The 18651-nt window shown below is 41.8% G+C and overlaps 1 protein-coding gene across 3 annotated transcripts in view; it reads left to right on the top strand.

The window, feature by feature from the left end:
- Window positions 1-18651, top strand: part of DPF1 (double PHD fingers 1) — a 72414-nt gene that overhangs the window by 30700 nt on the left and 23063 nt on the right. For all 3 annotated transcript variants that reach the window (XM_069943518.1, XM_069943517.1, XM_069943516.1), the window contains exon 3: window positions 1955-2047. In XM_069943518.1, coding sequence (XP_069799619.1) covers window positions 1955-2047 — 93 coding nt within the window. The remainder of the gene's footprint in view (window positions 1-1954; window positions 2048-18651) is intronic.

Genomic DNA, 18651 nt, shown 5'->3' with positions numbered 1-18651 from the left:
TTAACCAAGTTTGCAGACACTGCAATAGGGATGATGTCTTAGGGCCCTATTGCACGGGAAGATTATTGTTCGGATAATCGTTAAAGGGGTAGTGCGGCGGTAAGCAATTATTCACTAAATAACACACATTACAAAGTTATACAACTTTGTAATGTATGTTATGTTAGTGAATGGCCCCCTGCCCCGTGTTTCCCCCCACCCACGCCACCCCCGGAAGTGTAGTGCTCTACACTCACCTGATTCGTGTCGACCCCCGTCCGCTATCTTGAGAAAATGATGTCATCTTCGGGCGGGCGGCAAAACCGTTCCGACCGTCCCTCGTGCCAGCCGCCCTCTGCCACGTCATCAGCTGCTCAGCCGCGATTGGCTGAGCATAACTGATGATGCGGTAGAGGGCGGCCGGCAATAGGTACGATCGGAGCGGCTCGGCCGGCCGCGCGAAGTGCATATAGAGCACTACACTTCCGGGTCTAGCGTGGGTGGGGGGAAACACGGGGGAGGGGGGCCATTCACTAACATAACATACATAACAAAGTTGTATAACTTTGTAATGTGTGTTATTTAGTGAATAATTGCTTACCGCCGCACTACCCCTTTAAATCGTTCGGAACGAAGCTATAATCGTTCGGTTGAATAGCAGTTAACGGTTAAACGACGAACGAGAAATCGTTGATCACTTAATAAGGCCTGGACCTATTTTTATAATTGTTTGTTCGCAAATCGTTCGCATGGAATAAGACGACGTTCGGTCATTCGCAGTAGCGACGAACGCAAGAACGATCATAAGTAACGATCATCGTTCCGTGTAAATGGGTGAATGATTTCAGGTTGTTCGCAATAGCGGTCGTTTGAGATTGTTTATTGTTAACGATTATGTGAACGATAATCGTCCCGTGGAATAGGGCCCTTACTCCTCCATACTGATCTTCTCCAGATCTTTCAGGATTTGGGTCTGTCGTTGGGCAAAATTGTGTTTCAGCTCCCTCCAAAGATTTTCTTTTCAACTGTGGAGACTAGCTAGGCCACTCCAAGACCTTGAAATTCTTCTTTCCAAGACACTTTTTAGTTTCCCTGGCTGTGTATTTTGGGTCATTGCCATCTTAAGTGCTCTAAATGAAGGAAGAAGGTTGTCCAAAATCTCACTGTACATAGCCCCATCAATCCTCTCTTCAATGCGGTCCATCCTGTCCACTTTGCAGAAAAACACACCCAAAGTATGTTTTTACACCATGCTCAACGATTGGGACTGTGTTTTGGGGGGTTGTACTAATCCTTCTACTTTCTCCAAACACAGTGAGTGAAGTTGATACCAAAAAGTTCAATTTTGGTCTCACCTGACCACAAGACCTTCTCCCGTGCCTCCCCTGGATCATCCAGGCTGGACATAAGGTGGCGTGAGTAGGGGGACCCTGCGTGCCCTGTGAGTTTGGCCATGGTGGACAGCTTGGAGTTTGAGTGATTGAGTTGGTGGACGGATGTTTTTTTATACAAGTAAAAAGTTCACATTGGTGCAATTAATACAGGTAGTGAGTGCAGAGTAGGAGGAGCTTCTTAAAGAAAAACAGGTCTGTGAGAGACAGAATTATTGCTGATTGGTTGGTGATCAAATACTTTATGCAATAAAATGCAAAAGAATTATTTAAAAATCAAACAATATGATCGTCAGCGTATCAAATCCTTATTTTCCTCGCTGTGTATGTATGTCACTGGTTACCAGTTTATATGACAGAGTGCAGTCTTTATAATCCAGACAACATCTTTGAGCTTGTCGTCTGCCAATATCATCATCGGCTCATCAGATTTCCTAAGCTGTTCCTTGAATTATTTTTGCACGTGACTTTCCATGTTCTCATCAGTTTTTTTTCCCTGAACACTTATCGAAGATCGCAAACTACTATTATATTAATACCCTAAACCTATATTATATTAATACCCTACCCTATGTCATATGTAGGCTTGTCACCGGGACAGATCTATACATATCCTGCTCGTTGCTGGAGGAAGAAAAGGCGGCTGGACATATTGGAGGATCCTCGTCTGAGGCCCTGTGAGTTTAAGCTTGGTAAGAAGTTAGTTTGGGGGGCCCAGGTGTTATCATGTTCTGCCACCGTGGGACCTGCAACACATTGGCCATCAGGTATGAGGATAGAATAAAGATCGAGTGAGATGCTGCGAGTTGTACTATATTGTAGAGTTTCTGTAGAGTAACTATGTCCCTGCCATGGAACAACTGGACACAATAGGACTATGATGTACGTCAATGGTAGGTTAAGGTGAGGTGGTCCTCATATGGCTTTTAGAGGACTAGAGGATAGTGTATCAAGATGGACCTGATATGGCCTTCACTATAGAGGACAGTATATGAAGGTGGTCCTGATATGGCCTATAATAAAGAGGACAGTATATGAAGGTGGTCCTACTATGGCCTATACTATGGAGGTGAACATTTCAATACCGAGGTCATAAGGAATGACAGGGTAAACTAAGGGTGGATTGTGGCCAGTAAGGATGCTGTGCTTGATATATCATAATGAAGTCTACCATGGGAATGACAGATGGAGACCATGCAGAAGACATGTTAGGGGGCTTAAGACGGTTCTTAGCTCCTATTCTCTTCATCTTTCGGGGCTTCCATCAAACATACATTAGCAAAATGTCAAAAGTATTACTGATGGGCTACTAGACTCCGAAGGCGAAACACAGTCTAATTGTGGCTGCATTTGGTCCATTTCCCTATTTTTTGAGTCTTGCACACACAGGAGAAGTGGACTAAACGTAGTCACATTACACTACTACATTCAGCCCAATTAAGTTCATGGGCCGTCATGTATGTTAGCATTTTTTAAAGTTTCTTTTAAATAATTTTTCAACATGACATGAAGCAATACAGAGTATTTAGTAAGGTAGCAAGTACATCAGCACAGTGGCACTATATCTCCAGTGCCTTACAATAGTAATAGAAAGACTTGAACATAAAGTTCATCAAAGCACATAAACAAATTAAGCAAGTGGGGGAGTGAACCCACAAACAACAGTGTGCAAAGATATACAGATTAGTTGCACCCCTTTTTAACTTTTTTGTCAATGTACAGCCTGATGGAAGCCCCAGAACGTAATTTAAAGGCCTTAAAATGTGCAATAGATTGTGATGTAGCATGCAGTCCAGTGCAGAGAATCAGGATGGCGAGAGGGTGCAAGCTGGTATTTACATATAGAGGAAGTTTGGTAGCGGGTCGGCAGAGACAGTGTGAAGCGAGGCTAGTCAAGTGGTAGTCTATGTAGGCCAGTGGGGGTAAGCTTGTAGGTTGGTCAGTGTCACCACCACCCTTAAGACAAGTCTGTGAAGGCGCATGCTTGGAGGATGGTCGGCGTAGTTAGAGGCCGGTCAGGAGGGTGCCAGCTGGGCAGCAGCCAACTTTAGAGTCAATGGGAGGACTTGCAATAAAGACTGAGATGGTTTGCTAGCAGTGTGTGTTGGTTACAGCTGTTGTTTATGAGGAATCATAAGCACAGAAGAATGTACAGATTATATTTCATGCAGTTTTGGGAGAGTATCACGTTTCTTGCGTTATTCACCTATTACTATGTCTTTATATCTTTACTGCTGTTTTTAAAGATATTATCCAGTTTAGAAAAAAAACTATTTTAAATGCAGACTTTACAAATATAGTACCTTGATTCCAATGGCCTCTATGTAACGCCTCACTTGCCCTGCGGGGGCGCTGCAGGGGAATTGAGCAATTGCATATATCTATAATTTTTTTTAAATTACAACATTACTTCTAATGTCTTTATCCAGTTGACTTTGATTCCATGTAAATACTATAGCAGTACAGTGCCTTGCAGGTCTCTCTGAGTGCAAATCCTTTTAACACCAAGGTCAGTTGTGAGGTGCACGTGGTAAAAGGATCAATGTTTTTGGGGGTTCAGATATATTTTTGTAATGAATGTCCTTCTCTATTTGATTGTGATTTTTTTTTAACCTATTTATGTAAGTCTTACTATCACAACCAGCTACAAGTTCAGTTTTTTTGTGAGTACAAGTAGGAGGTCACTAGAAGTATCACTTGATTGTTATGTTATGTATATGGTGTCATCATGTTCTGCAGCCGTGTACACAGGACTGTTCACGTCAGCCATTAGTAGCCATACAGTTTAATTTCTGTGTCTTAGGCCCGCTAACTGTCTAATTTATATGGGGGCCTTCCGACATGTTTGAGACGGCTTCATAGACATTATATAGAAAAGAAAGACAGGGAGAAGCGCTTAGCTGAGCACATCTGCCCCTTCCTTACAGTAATTAATGGGGGTCTCAGTACCCAAACTGATTAAAACGTTCAACATTTTCCTCTCTATTTGAATCTATGGATTAGATATTTTATATATATATATATATATATATATATATATATATATATATATATATATTCATCAAAAACTTACTTTATTTCCCTGTAGGAGTAGCGTAGCATAGGCAGCACATATTTAGCAGTCACACATCCCAGTCCCTTGTATCTAAGCCTCCAAAAGCCCCTTTGCCACCTTAGAAGACCCATATAGTAAGTAGGGGGTCCAAGATGGTACGCTGTCCTAGATAGATCGGTAGCCTTTTGCCAGATTAGTATTAAATATGTTTTTTTAACTATAAAATTATAGTAAAAAAAAAAAGCATTTCTCTCCTGCTTGATCCTTCATTGTCGTTGTCCCAGTGCTTATGTAAATCTAGTGAGAGTTGCATCCCCTGAGCCTCATATTGACAGCCTTCCAGCTGGCTATAGTAGGAAATGTACAGATTTGTAGTCAAATAGTATAATCCTTATCTGGGTAGGGTGTAGAAACAGTCAGGGCACCAGAGTCCCTGTGACTGACATTTTTTTTTGACGATGTGTGAAGATAGCCTAGAAATTAATCCGACTGAAAAATAATGGTGGATACTAAGAAAAATAAAAATAAGAAAATAAAAAAATAAATATAAAAATAATAAGAAAAAATGTGTTCATCCTGCTGAAGTCTCTATCTTCCCTTTATATGTGTTATCCATTTATGATCTCTTTCCAGCCTAAGGGTATGTTCATACTGAGTAAATCGGGCGGAATTCCACGGCGGAACTATCTGCTGCGAAATCCTGCTTCAGTGTGCCAAAGCCTGGCTATAGAGTGGCGGCAGCAGAGGAGCGCTCGCTCTCCCATAGAGAAGCAGTGTCACACTGAGACAGGCGGGATTTCACGGCGGACAATTCCACCTGATTTACTCAGTGTGAACATACCCTTATATTCAATAATTGAAACTGAAAACCTGAACGTGTGAACATACCATCACGCTATTATCTTTGTAGAGCAGATATGGCAATAATTGCTACCTGCCTATTAGCTGTTGATGTTTGCAATACTGATTAAAATTTTATTTTCTTTCCCAATCAAGTGCCTAGTAGGCAGTGCCAATCTGCTGAAGTACCACAGCCTGGCACACCTCATTGCTCTCCGGTTTCCTGAATAAATGTACAGGCTTTGGCTTAGGGTACTGTCAGGCCTCATTCACACGTTCAGTAATTTTTCTGGACCGCAAAACCTCCCGCTATTTTTACTCCATGGTCCGTATAAATTCATCCGTATTTGCATCCATATTGCATCCCTTTCCATTTCCGTATCCGCTTTTACATAAAATGTGAATAGTATAGTTTGCATATATTTGATCCGTGTTTTTTACGGACATCATGGATGTGACGACCGTGAAAAACGCGGATCCCATAGACTTCTATTGGTAATCTGTACCGCAATCACGATCCGCAGGAGAGCATGTCCTATTTTTTTATGGAACCGATTACGGATCAAAATTAACACGGACTGTGTGAATAGCACCTTAGAAATCAATGTACTCTAAGTTGAACCGTGATTACGGATCCAGAAAAACTGACAACTTTACTGAACGTGTGAATAAGGCCTTACACCAAGCGATTTTTTTTGCAGACTAACGATGAACGATCTCAAACAACCACTATGGCAAATGACCCAAAATCGTTTGCCCAATTACACGGAACGATGATCGTTACTTATGATCGTTCTTGCGGTCGTTTTGTCGTTGCTATTGCCTACGTTTCAGTTATGACTTCTTACTACACCGAACGATGTGCGAAAGATCAAACGATAAAAATAGGTCCGAATTCTATCAAACGATTGGTCGTTTAATCGTTGTCTGCTATTACACGAAACGATTATCGTTTAAATCCGAACAATCTAGCGATTTTTCGAACGATAATCGTTCCGTGTAGTACGGCCCTTACAGTTCCAAGCCCTGTCTGCAAATACTGCACCAGGCATACATTAGTGGTACATATGTGGTGAAAGAGCGCCTGCTGGGGGCGAGGGCTCCTGGGTATCTGCACACGATGCTGTAGGCCAGGGAGGGGAAGGGAGCTAAGCCAATGATGTCTGCAGGTCAAAGCATGATAGAGCTGACAATGTTACACATATGATTAATCATTCCTGATTCATGCTGCCCGAACAATGACAACATAACCAATGACAGGTTCCCTGTAAGAATTTGAACACCTTGACTTGGTTATAGATCATTGCTATGGTGGATGGTAGAATATTAGTAGACACTGTATGTAGTAGATTATAAAAGTGCAGATTAATTCGGGAACTAGCAGAGATTCTCACTATACTACTTGCAGAGTTTACTTTCCAGTGCTGAGTCTTAGGGTTGACACCAGGGTAGAGGCTAGAGATCCTGTGCTAGAATATCACTAGAGATTCCCTGCGGGGTACCACTACAGCGGCTGCTAGACATCACACCCAGACACTGCCTTCAGTCTATTACTGTCGTATTATTATACTCCTGTTGGTCATGTTCTATATATGTATAATTTACGATTAGTATTTGCGATGAATATCCCTATGATATCACGAGCTTCGGTGTTGCTGGTTGGAGTGTACTTTGTAATACTTCAGTCTGACAGTGTAATCAGGTAAGAGCACAGAGTATATTAGAGCCCCCTCAGGAAATAAGACCCCGTATATATCTGATCCCAAACCCACCCTGCGGTTCCCTCTGTAGTATCATCTCTGCTCTTGCCCTACAATGTTCCTCTCAGACAATACTTTGCCTAATTTATTTTCTCGCTCCCCGCGCCCCCCCTCCCTTACTCCCCTTTCTTTCCAGTTTCTATCTCCTTCCAGTTGCTCGGTTGCTTATTATCCATTTCTTCCTTTCTATTCCCATCATTAGTTTTTTTTCCTTACTGCTTTCTTTATATCCCATCTCTTTTCTCTTGCTCCTTCTTTTTCTCCTCTTCCTCCTCCCTCCTCCCAATCCCTTCCTCCCTTCCCCCTTTTTTTCCTCTCACATTTTTCTTCAGTTTTTTTTTTTTTAATTCAGCTATTCGGTAAATGAAAAAAGCAGTTGCCATGGAAACTATCAAACCACATGACCAGACGTATTAATGCTCTTTTTTTGTATACTTGTCTGGAAAGAAAATGCAATTTCACTTCAGATATAAAAAAAAAAAAGAGAGAAGTCCTACTGATCAGAATACAATAAACTAAATATAAAATGGAATAACAAAATTTCATATGTATAATAATATATTTATATTTGTATATATATATATATATATTCTTCCCCAAAATTCTTTACGCTTTAGTAAAATATATTTGTTGTATAGAAACTAGGAGCCTAGGCACTCAGGGCTGGAAAAATTAAAGATTGAAATCTAGGCCAGACTGCAGTCCATGCACCTCGTGACTGGACCAGTTAATTTTAATTAAATTATTTAATTTTTGGCCCAATTATTTTTGGCCGGCAGATGGTTTTTAGGTCATACATTAATTCACGAGATCTGTTATGAAGCCTGGGTCCAACTAGGTGTTAATCATTCATAAGGTTCTATTACCGCGCATTACCAGGTCATACATAGAATTATGGTTTCACTTGCCTCACAATAATTTGGTCCATTGTCAAATCCCCTATCTCACAACCTTTCAATCCCTGTTCAAAGGACAGCTTTAAGCCCCATCAAGGGTCAGCCTATAAACGGTTTCAGTCCATCATGAAAACACCCTAACCTCGGCCTGTTTGTGTTCCAATTTGAACAGGGTAATAGTGCAGTCGTATAGGTATATGTTAAAAGGTTGGTTGATTGGTACAGTACTTATAGAAGATTTGTCTTCTAGACTTCCTTTTTACCAATAACAGCCAGATACTGAAACTTTTTAAATTTAATTAAAATTTTTGATTTTCACATTTTTTATATCATGTTTTGTTATTACGGCTAGCCCTGTAGATATAGGTACAATAGGCTAGTACAGACCATATTCAGCTGTATAGGAATGTTTTCTAGGGATGCTCTGTGACCTGTTCAGAGGTCATTCTTTGGGTGGGCTCTGTAAATTAGCTGTTGTAAATGTTGCTAGATCCAGTGTTACATATCTACTGGTGTCACTGTTCACTGTAATCCTGTCTGTCAATATAATGGGGACACTGCTGGAAAGTGATCTGTGCAGAACAAGCTTCTAATTAAAGAGAATGTACCAGTTGAAGTAGTGGAAAAAAAAAAAAATTCCACTACCTTCATGTGCACCAACACACTCTATGCACTGGAGGTTGGCCTGGTGCCCCCAGTGTAATGATATCCCCTCCCCTTGGTGACGCACCTCCATTCGGATCAAGTCTGGCCGCATCACTGAGGGAAGGGGATATCATTACACTCCTGTGAATAAGAGTAAGCCAGTGCACATGGATAAACCACTGCCGATCATGAGAACTGTTTTGAAAAATGGACCTCTCCACCCGGATCCCCACGCTGACCAGTTATTAAAAAAAAAAATTACTACTTTAAATGGTACATTCGCTTTGAGGCTATGTTCACACAATGTGAACATCCGGCCGTTCTGTGACCCCGGCCGGGTCACGGACTGAACGGTCTCTGCCCGGATCATCGCGGCCGGTACCTAAGTACCTGCTGGATGATCTGACCAGCTGCAGAGCTCTGATGCGGGCGCATCAGCGCGTGCCCGCATCAGAGCTTCCCCCTGCAGACTATGGAGCGAGCGGCCAGAGCCGCTCGCTTCATTGTGTGTACTGACAGGGTTTCCTACGGCCGCAATTCATTGAATTGCGGCTGCAGAAAACTGACATGTCAGTTATTTGCGGCCCCATACGATATCCCGGCCGGAGCGCATACGATGTGTTTATGCTCTGGCCGGGATCCCATTGAAAGTAAGGCATTGTTCCACTTTTTCGTAGTGTGAACATAGCCCAAGTGTATTGGGCAAGATTTCAGGATTATTTTATAATATAAATAGTAAGATTTGAAAAAAAAAACCAACAGAAAATCTTTTACAAATCTTAAAAAATGTTAAACATAAAAAATTTGATTAAAACAATAGGTCATTTTCTGATGACATGTTCCCTTTAAATAAGCTACTGTAATATTAGATAGAAAGGACAGTCACTCCTGCAGCAGGGCTGCCAACCTGATTTCTTTTTTTTTTTTTGGAAACTTATCAAGAAATCGTGGACAAAGAACATTTCTTATGGTCGAATTGGAAAACCATAATGAACTATAGAGATTAAAAATAATTTATACCTATTGCTCAACATACTGATAAAAGGATATTAATGATGACATTCAAAGTGACCTGCTCACATACCACCAAAAAAAGAATAAAAAGTTAGACACTGGAGTACCCTCTCCTTCATAGGGCTGACAAAGGTTACAGAAGATCCATGACATGAGGAAGGCCAAAACCAAATTGGAATGGATTGTATTTCTGAAAAATGACAAACAACTGAACAAATTTTTTCACTCAATTCAAGTTTAGAAGATTTACACATTGGACAGTTGTTAGACTATATTGCCAAATTAAATCTGTGTAATTTAAAGGGGAGGTTCACCTACCTACTAGATTATGTATGAGAAATTAGCAAAATGTAAAGGAAGAAGACACCTTTATGGTTATGTAAGGGCTGTAGTAAAGGAAAAAAGGTCAACCTATAGGAAGTATAAAGAGAATGGAAGTGTCAGATCCCTGATTGCTGCCCCCTGACAGACCTGTATAACCAATCTCTCCGAAAAGGAGATGTTCTTGATGATAATAGAAAGGAAGAGAAGAGCCCAGTAACTACAGGCCAGTTAGCTTGACATATGTAGTACTAAAAATTATGAAAACTCTTCTAAAAAAAAAAAAGATGATGGCTCCAAACCAGCATAGCTTTACTGTGGGCAGATAATGTCAGACCAATCTCATTGATTTCTTTGACTATGTCACAAAAGTGCTGGATGCAGGTGGTGCCATGAATATCGCCTATCTGGAATGCAGCAAAGCCTTTGATACAGTTCCCCATAAAAAGCGGATAGAGATGTTAGTAAAAAATTGGGCTTAATTCTCTGTATAGTTCAGTTGATGTTTGTGTCACACGGGTGCCAGTGTCACATGGGCGCCAGTAGTATTTGAACAGTGCCGTAGCATCGGAAAGATCATCAATGGTACGTATACATGCCAGCCTGCAGCCTGGCGGGGGGACACACACACACATAAACTGAGTGATTATTTAAGTGTGGCAAAAATCAAAAAATACCATAGCACACCTAGATAGTCCTTCAAAGACTCAAAAATGATGAAAGAATTGTATAAAAATTAGATGAAACAAAGTTACCATTCCTGTAGTCCGTCAGGACAAAGTCCATAGAAAAAATGCAAAGGTAACAGCATCAAGGCGTAGTAAAGTGCAAAAAATGAGATATTTATTCCCTCATGGCAATAACATAGCAGCAACGTTTCGACAACACGGTCTTTCTCAAGCTGATACAATATACAAATGAACAGGGTATATATACAACATACAACCAATCACATGTTAGGGCTAGCCAGTAGTTGCCAAGTACATAATTAACTTTATTAACCCTCACCACCCAAATAAAGTGTGTCAGTGAACATAGTAACTCACGTATTAAAAGCAGACAATATCCCAGGACTTGTATCCAACCAACTCCACGGTACCGCTAAAGCGCGCTGACATCGGCGTCTTGCCGGTGTCACTGCGCATGTGCAGGGTTTAGCCAATCAACAGTCCGCTGATGCTAACACATCGGTCAGCTGACCGGTGCTATAGCAACCGCGACGCTCACACGGCATGATAGTACAAAACAGAAAAAAGGAGACAGAATCAGGATAAAAACCAATATAATTCAGTTCACATGATAAGTGGACCTCGGTCTGTATCATGTAGCTTCCATTATCTGAAAAAATATAAAAAGTAAAAATAAATAAAGTCCATGATCGTTGCGGGCAAATCAACAAGCATACATCGGTAACAAACCGCAGAAGCTGTCACAGAGCAGCGTTGTCCAACTTGTGTATCTTCACCATATGAGGCTAGACCCGCAGTCCTTCAAGTCCAACTAACGGCATAGAGGCGCTTTAGTGTGTACCGTCCCAATATGCGCCGTCCTGTCCCACTCAGCTTCCCGATGGACACGGGGACCAACATACAAATGTATGAATGTACAAACTCTTACGCAGTGGCACAGGAACTCCAGATGGCAATATGTAGAGCTTTAGTTGAGAACACGCCAGACTTGCCGTAAATATAGCATTATATGCTTGGCTGTCATCATCACCGATTCCCCACCTATGGAGGTCGTGCAGGTATCAGAGCCCGCTCCGGGCGTTCCATTTCTGCTACACGGTGACGAACTGATAGCGTATCACATAGCTCACCTAATCCATGCCAGATATAATGTCATCATAAGACGCATCACTTTCATGCCTATGTGAATGAGCGCCAAAGAGGTCGCTGAGAAGATATCGGCAGCACGCAGTCATAGATGACTCCTTGAAAAGGCTTCATGCACACTATGGACTGTAATTCATGACGGTAGCCATTCCAGCTTGCTAAATGGTGGTATGCTTGTGCCCAAAAAAGGAGGAAAAGAAAGAAAGGATAATTCTTCATGATCATGGTACACATAGATAGTGTGAACTGCAAAATTGCAAAAAAAGGAAAAAGGGAAAAACACAAAAAGAAAAAAACACAGCTAATTTGGGTATACTCATCATGCCATTCAAAAAGTAAAAACCCACAAAAACTGAATCCAACCAATGGAGAGTCGAGAACAAGTCACTGGGGTAACTGCAATGAACAAAGTAAAATAGTTAATATACATGATCTAAAAACATTTAAAATCAAACACAAATGTATATTGTAAAAATACTGACGAGGAATATCACATACCTGGAAGTACCTTGTACTCAAGGTTGAGTCCCTTAGGACTCAGCGTCTCAAGTACAAAGATCCATCTAAGCTCTAGTTTTTTAAGCCTCAGTTCTCTGTTTCCGCCTCTAACCAGTGGGGGTACATGGTCAATCACTCTGAACCTGAGCTGGCTCACTGTATGCCCTGCTTCACTAAAATGTTTCGGAATGGGCAACTCTGTTTTCTGTGTCCTTATCGTGCTTTTATGTTGTTGTATTCTATGTCTGACCTCCTGCGTGGTCTCACCGATGTAATATAGACCACAGGGGCATACGATCATATATATGACAAAGTCCGATCTACAGGTAAATCTCTGTTTTATTGTAAATTGTTTGGTGGTGTGTGGATGTGCAAATGTCTCACCTTTCAAAAGGTTACTACAACATGAGCAGCCAAGACAGGGAAAACAGCCCATCTTGGCTAAACCTAATGTAGTTTGTCGCGGTCCCCTGGATACTCCAATATCTGATTTCACAAGCAGATCTTTAATGTTCTTAGTCCTCTTATATGACATCATCGGAGGGTTATTAAATTCCACTACCTTGGGACAACCTTTACTCAGTATACCCCAATTACTCCTCAAAATGCCCCCAATACGTCCACTAAGGGGACCATACGTAGATACAAACGGTATACGTGGTGTGGCCATACGTGTCTCTCTCCCGTGTATGGAATCCCTATTCACATTTTTAACCTTTTCACAGTGTCTCTTGACCAGTGCTACAGGGTAACCACGTGCAATGAATTTACCACACATCTCATCTAATCTGTGGTCAACCACAGATTCGTCAGCCACTACCCGCCGGACCCTTAATAACTGGCTCCAAGGTAACGAATCAACCATTTTCCTGGGGTGATTACTTTGATAGTGTAAGATGTTATTCCGATCAGTCGGTTTTACATAGAGATCAGACTCAAGACCACCATTGCTGATACTAATAGTAGTGTCTAAAAACTGTATGTGATCACTTGACCAAACCAATGTAAACTTGAGATCCTCATGTGTCTCATTCAATACCCCCAAGAAAGACTCCAATTCCGGGACGGTCCCGTCCCAAATCACAAAGATATCGTCTATATATCTAAGCCAGCTACGGACGTGTCTCCAGTAAGGTGATGTATAGACAACCTCCTCCTCGAGAACCGCCATGTAGATGTTAGCATAAGTGGGGGCCACATTTGACCCCATGGCGGTCCCCCGACGCTGCAAGAAAAAATCGTCACCGAACGCAAAGTAATTCTTACGTAGGATGAATTCAAGCAACGTCAGGAGGAGGTCGGCTCGTTCCGGGGACACGTCCGAGCTGGCCAGCTTTTTCTTAACCGCATCCAAGCCCCTGTCATGAGAAATAGACGTGTATAGTGAAACTACGTCAAATGATGCCAGTATACAAGTGTCAGTTACAGTTACTGTGGAGATTTTAGAGAGAAAGTCAGAGGTATCTTTCACATAAGACCGTGTATTCGTCGCAAAGGGGCGTAACACACGATCCAAAAAAATGGAGGTATTAGCGAAAATAGACCCCCTGCCGGACACAATAGGTCGTCCAGGGGGTGAGGTCAGGCTCTTATGTATCTTTGGAAGTGTATATATAACAGGAACAACTGGATAGTCCAGAATCAAAAAATCTGCCAACTTATCATCAATAAGTCCGGCCTCCTTGGCTCTCGACACCAAACCCACCAATTCTTTCTGAAAGACTGCTGTAGGATTATGGGATAATTTAATGTACACATCTTCATCATAAACCTGTCTATGGATCTCATTTATATACATCTCTGTGTCCATCACCACTAAAGCCCCGCCTTTATCGGCGGGCTTTATGGTGATCCTTTTGTCCTTAGATAAATTGTTCAGGATAACTCGCTCCTCGTTGGTAAGATTATAGTGTATGTTACCTCTCTGTTCAGTTTGTCTCAAACCCTCTATCTCCCTTTGTACAATTTGTATATAGGCATCTACACAGGGGTTTTGTACATATGGATGAAATGTACTCGCTACTGATAAACCATAATCCCTCAAACATAACATGTGAGATTCATCATCCTTGTTAGTTACAGGGGTATCGTGTTCAGAAAAAAATACTTTCAATTTCAATTTCCTAAAGAAGCAATGGAGATCAAGATCAAGTCTAAACCAGTCCACATTAGTGATCGGGCAAAATGAAAGACCTTTCGCCAGAACACCAATCTGTTCATCCGACAACGTTAATGAAGAAATATTTACCACCAGTTCATGGTCAATAGTTGATCCTAATTGCGTTTCTGTCCCTGTCGCGTGGTCACTCTGTTGTCTTTTCCGTCTTTTCCAATGTTTCCGCCCCCCACGGCGTGTCCTCTTCCTCGGCCAGCAGGGGGTCCTTTGTCCAAAAAAGCCCCCGTGTTGTTAGCTTGTGAACTCTGAGGTGTATCATCTGTGGAATCCGAATCCCCTGAAGTGAAACCGAAGTTGTCCTTACGTGGTTTGAAATTACGTCCACGTTGTCCTCGACGTCCTTTGCCCTTCCTTCTGGAATCCTGCGAAAAATCAGCTGTATATTGCCAGTCATAGACATGTCCATTAGTATAGTCATCCAGATCCCTGAACCACTTATTTTTCTTAGTGTCTTCCAATTCCTTAGTATACTTAGTAAGATTAAAATCAACTTTGGAGGACATCTGTGTCCAATCTTCACCACCCACAGTAGATTTTAATTGCGTCTCAAGATCTGTAATCTTTCTCTTACTAGAGTCCGCCTCTATTTCCAAATACTCCACATTTAGTAGCATCAGGTCATAGGAGAATTTATTGCATATTTGTTCAAATTTAGTGCAAAATGGCTTATTATTAGGTAACAAAGTTGGTCTTACGTGTGTCCTCAGTCCACGCGGAATCCTTTTTGCTTTGCAATACTCCGTGAGTGTGGTCAGGTGTAGCTCCATAGAAACCAGATGACGTTTCTCACTTTCCCATTTCTTCCTTAGTATATCCACTGTGGGGGTTTTCAAAAAAGTGCTATCCGGCTTCCTTCTATCCAAGATACGCCTAGCATCCTCGTCAGTATAAAAGAAAGTGCCAGAGGAACTGGACCCGCCTGCATCCAGTGAATTCATATTCTAACAAGTAAACAACGTATTTAAAGGGTGCAAAAATTGGTTTGGACTAAAAATAGCAAAAATCAAAAAATACCATAGCACACCTAGATAGTCCTTCAAAGACTCAAAAATGATGAAAGAATTGTATAAAAATTAGATGAAACAAAGTTACCATTCCTGTAGTCCGTCAGGACAAAGTCCATAGAAAAAATGCAAAGGTAACAGCATCAAGGCGTAGTAAAGTGCAAAAAATGAGATATTTATTCCCTCATGGCAATAACATAGCAGCAACGTTTCGACAACACGGTCTTTCTCAAGCTGATACAATATACAAATGAACAGGGTATATATACAACATACAACCAATCACATGTTAGGGCTAGCCAGTAGTTGCCAAGTACATAATTAACTTTATTAACCCTCACCACCCAAATAAAGTGTGTCAGTGAACATAGTAACTCACGTATTAAAAGCAGACAATATCCCAGGACTTGTATCCAACCAACTCCACGGTACCGCTAAAGCGCGCTGACATCGGCGTCTTGCCGGTGTCACTGCGCATGTGCAGGGTTTAGCCAATCAACAGTCCGCTGATGCTAACACATCGGTCAGCTGACCGGTGCTATAGCAACCGCGACGCTCACACGGCATGATAGTACAAAACAGAAAAAAGGAGACAGAATCAGGATAAAAACCAATATAATTCAGTTCACATGATAAGTGGACCTCGGTCTGTATCATGTAGCTTCCATTATCTGAAAAAATATAAAAAGTAAAAATAAATAAAGTCCATGATCGTTGCGGGCAAATCAACAAGCATACATCGGTAACAAACCGCAGAAGCTGTCACAGAGCAGCGTTGTCCAACTTGTGTATCTTCACCATATGAGGCTAGACCCGCAGTCCTTCAAGTCCAACTAACGGCATAGAGGCGCTTTAGTGTGTACCGTCCCAATATGCGCCGTCCTGTCCCACTCAGCTTCCCGATGGACACGGGGACCAACATACAAATGTATGAATGTACAAACTCTTACGCAGTGGCACAGGAACTCCAGATGGCAATATGTAGAGCTTTAGTTGAGAACACGCCAGACTTGCCGTAAATATAGCATTATATGCTTGGCTGTCATCATCACCGATTCCCCACCTATGGAGGTCGTGCAGGTATCAGAGCCCGCTCCGGGCGTTCCATTTCTGCTACACGGTGACGAACTGATAGCGTATCACATAGCTCACCTAATCCATGCCAGATATAATGTCATCATAAGACGCATCACTTTCATGCCTATGTGAATGAGCGCCAAAGAGGTCGCTGAGAAGATATCGGCAGCACGCAGTCATAGATGACTCCTTGAAAAGGCTTCATGCACACTATGGACTGTAATTCATGACGGTAGCCATTCCAGCTTGCTAAATGGTGGTATGCTTGTGCCCAAAAAAGGAGGAAAAGAAAGAAAGGATAATTCTTCATGATCATGGTACACAAAGATAGTGTGAACTGCAAAATTGCAAAAAAAGGAAAAAGGGAAAAACACAAAAAGAAAAAAACACAGCTAATTTGGGTATACTCATCATGCCATTCAAAAAGTAAAAACCCACAAAAACTGAATCCAACCAATGGAGAGTCGAGAACAAGTCACTGGGGTAACTGCAATGAACAAAGTAAAATAGTTAATATACATGATCTAAAAACATTTAAAATCAAACACAAATGTATATTGTAAAAATACTGACGAGGAATATCACATACCTGGAAGTACCTTGTACTCAAGGTTGAGTCCCTTAGGACTCAGCGTCTCAAGTACAAAGATCCATCTAAGCTCTAGTTTTTTAAGCCTCAGTTCTCTGTTTCCGCCTCTAACCAGTGGGGGTACATGGTCAATCACTCTGAACCTGAGCTGGCTCACTGTATGCCCTGCTTCACTAAAATGTTTCGGAATGGGCAACTCTGTTTTCTGTGTCCTTATCGTGCTTTTATGTTGTTGTATTCTATGTCTGACCTCCTGCGTGGTCTCACCGAACTTTGCGTTCGGTGACGATTTTTTCTTGCAGCGTCGGGGGACCGCCATGGGGTCAAATGTGGCCCCCACTTATGCTAACATCTACATGGCGGTTCTCGAGGAGGAGGTTGTCTATACATCACCTTACTGGAGACACGTCCGTAGCTGGCTTAGATATATAGACGATATCTTTGTGATTTGGGACGGGACCGTCCCGGAATTGGAGTCTTTCTTGGGGGTATTGAATGAGACACATGAGGATCTCAAGTTTACATTGGTTTGGTCAAGTGATCACATACAGTTTTTAGACACTACTATTAGTATCAGCAATGGTGGTCTTGAGTCTGATCTCTATGTAAAACCGACTGATCGGAATAACATCTTACACTATCAAAGTAATCACCCCAGGAAAATGGTTGATTCGTTACCTTGGAGCCAGTTATTAAGGGTCCGGCGGGTAGTGGCTGACGAATCTGTGGTTGACCACAGATTAGATGAGATGTGTGGTAAATTCATTGCACGTGGTTACCCTGTAGCACTGGTCAAGAGACACTGTGAAAAGGTTAAAAATGTGAATAGGGATTCCATACACGGGAGAGAGACACGTATGGCCACACCACGTATACCGTTTGTATCTACGTATGGTCCCCTTAGTGGACGTATTGGGGGCATTTTGAGGAGTAATTGGGGTATACTGAGTAAAGGTTGTCCCAAGGTAGTGGAATTTAATAACCCTCCGATGATGTCATATAAGAGGACTAAGAACATTAAAGATCTGCTTGTGAAATCAGATATTGGAGTATCCAGGGGACCGCGACAAACTACATTAGGTTTAGCCAAGATGGGCTGTTTTCCCTGTCTTGGCTGCTCATGTTGTAGTAACCTTTTGAAAGGTGAGACATTTGCACATCCACACACCACCAAACAATTTACAATAAAACAGAGATTTACCTGTAGATCGGACTTTGTCATATATATGATCGTATGCCCCTGTGGTCTATATTACATCGGTGAGACCACGCAGGAGGTCAGACATAGAATACAACAACATAAAAGCACGATAAGGACACAGAAAACAGAGTTGCCCATTCCGAAACATTTTAGTGAAGCAGGGCATACAGTGAGCCAGCTCAGGTTCAGAGTGATTGACCATGTACCCCCACTGGTTAGAGGCGGAAACAGAGAACTGAGGCTTAAAAAACTAGAGCTTAGATGGATCTTTGTACTTGAGACGCTGAGTCCTAAGGGACTCAACCTTGAGTACAAGGTACTTCCAGGTATGTGATATTCCTCGTCAGTATTTTTACAATATACATTTGTG

The sequence above is a fragment of the Dendropsophus ebraccatus genome, chromosome 10 (genome assembly GCF_027789765.1).
Source record: "Dendropsophus ebraccatus isolate aDenEbr1 chromosome 10, aDenEbr1.pat, whole genome shotgun sequence".
NCBI lineage: Eukaryota > Metazoa > Chordata > Amphibia > Anura > Hylidae > Dendropsophus > Dendropsophus ebraccatus.
The sequence above is the reverse complement of the archived record's forward strand: the minus strand, read 5'-3'. Positions and strand labels throughout refer to the sequence as shown.